This window comes from Spea bombifrons, chromosome 8 (genome assembly GCF_027358695.1).
Source record: "Spea bombifrons isolate aSpeBom1 chromosome 8, aSpeBom1.2.pri, whole genome shotgun sequence".
In the NCBI taxonomy this organism is placed as follows: Eukaryota; Metazoa; Chordata; class Amphibia; order Anura; family Pelobatidae; genus Spea; species Spea bombifrons.
This window is the reverse complement of record NC_071094.1, coordinates 44,668,088-44,670,063: the sequence shown is the minus strand read 5'-3', so window position 1 is coordinate 44,670,063 and position 1,976 is coordinate 44,668,088. Positions and strand designations below refer to the sequence as shown.

Below are 1,976 nucleotides of genomic sequence, written 5' to 3'. Positions count from 1 at the left end.
CAACAGGCCACACTCACATAAAAAGTCCCTGTAGAGCCCCAGCCCCACTCTCTAAGCCCACTCCATTCTCTGGACATTGGGGGTCGGCTTGTGTCGGGGCGAAGACCACCAAAGGTTAAAGACGGAAAAGGACATTTACAGGGAGACTGGGGGTAGTAGGGGTGGGAGGTCAGGAGGGGGTTAAACGCTCTTCCTGCTGGGTGGTTATTTAGAGAGCGCTCCGTCACTTGGAATCTCGCGAGACAGAGAGCGCCGGGCCTGTCTCTACTGATAGACCGGGGAGGATGAGAACTGGAGCCGTTAGATTGTCAGCTCCTTGGAACACTCTTCCTAGCCCTGCGTTATATTATATGTGGGCTGAAGCTTCCGGTGCTCAATGATTTGAAGGGACACTCAAAGTATGTGACAGCTGAGCGGCCCCTTTAAATGTTCATGCGCCCCCCCCGTGTGTATTTGCCCCCCCACCAGCTACTTGGCCCCCTATGTGCAAAAAGCCTTCCGTTTAGAGTGAGTTATGGCCGCCGGGGGGCCGGTATTGTTTGAATGCCCAATCAGCAATCACGTTTGTTACCCCTATGAGGGGTAGTTGCGGTTTGGGGAACAATGTTTACCCCTGACTTTTTTTTTAAAGCAATAAGTCCCGGGTCCCCCAGTCATGCGCCGGCGCCGGCTCCCTCATTCGCGGGCGTGCCGAGATCTGATGCCCTTCAACTGAAACCCTTGCCAGGCTGTCCCTAAACGCAGCCACGCTCACAACCTGCAGGGACCCCGGGCAGAATTTGCATTGGAGGGGGGGCTCCTGGTGTTTGGGGTCTCCTCTACGCAACAATAGTGAATAATAGTGATTAATAGTGAATAATAGTGAATAATAGTGATAGGAAGACACATTGGAAGCGGTCAGTGAGTTAAAGCTGCTGTTCCACTCGCTCTGTGGGTTTAGAAACCCGCGGGCCGGCGTCGGACGGCCATCAGTGACCCCGCGGGATCTCTCGCACCTGGTCTCCTGTACGCCGCCAGCTGGCGTGTTTTCCCCCCAAACCTTTTCCCCGCACCCAATCTATAAAAACAACAGCCGTCCAAAACATCTCAAGGTTGGCAAACATTTCGAGGCGTTTCTCAGAGGCGGGGGCGGCCATATAAGCCGAGGACGAATCCCATCATCCAGGAGACACCCTGCGCAGCCATGAGGACCCTCAGCGCCCTGCTCCTTCTGCCCCTCTTCTTCTGGGGAGCCCCGGCCCTTTGTCCGTCTCCTTCGGACCTTGTCAACGACTACGGGGAAAAGCTCTGCGCCCGGATGTTCGAGCACAGCAACCACTACTTCGACCAGTCCTGCGGAGGCAACTTCCTAGATGCCAAAAACGGAGATGATTTTCCGTATATGCCCCTGGGATGGGGCAATAAGATTTCTTCGCTGGTGGTCGCCAATCGCTGTACCCTCAAAGTGTGGAGCAAAGCGGCCAAACTGGGCAACAACCGTTCCTTCTCTGCCGGGGTGGTCTACCAGCTGAAGGACTACTCCAACGGCCTGTTCGGGGACTGGAACGACGCCATACAGGCTTACTTCTGCACCTGCTCCTAGGGGGGCATTTGAGGGGCTTTAGAGAGAGAGAGAGAGAGAGAGAGAGAGAGAGAGAGAGAGAGACTGTCCTTGCTGGGTCAATAAACCTTTTCCACCCTCTCCAAAGCGTCTGTGATTCAGCTTATAACGTCCATTTAATACTTGCGGCTGGCGGTGGTGCATGTTGCGTGTCACATGTCGCGTGTCGCATGTTGCGTGTCTGCGCTTTGACCAAGCGGGGGGCATCCTTCTGGTGTAATAATTATTTCCAGCGGACCTGCAGGGAATGGATGGGGTGAGTAGTTACGTGGAATCTCCACCAGGGGGCAGCACACGCACACAGTTTGCGCACATTGCATGCAGTTCATTGCAAACTGTTTAGTGGTTGGTACCAGGCTTGGGGGCAATTCTATTA

At 54.6% G+C, this 1,976-nt stretch overlaps 1 protein-coding gene across 1 annotated transcript; it reads left to right on the top strand.

Annotated features, from left to right (window-relative positions):
• The first annotated feature begins 1,143 nt into the window (after window positions 1–1,143).
• LOC128503212 (syncollin-like) lies at window positions 1,144–1,687 on the top strand. Its single transcript, XM_053473259.1, has one exon. It carries the CDS (start codon window positions 1,184–1,186, stop codon window positions 1,580–1,582), a length of 399 nt encoding a protein of 132 aa, XP_053329234.1. The 5' UTR covers window positions 1,144–1,183; the 3' UTR covers window positions 1,583–1,687.
• The last annotated feature ends 289 nt before the right edge of the window (window positions 1,688–1,976 follow it).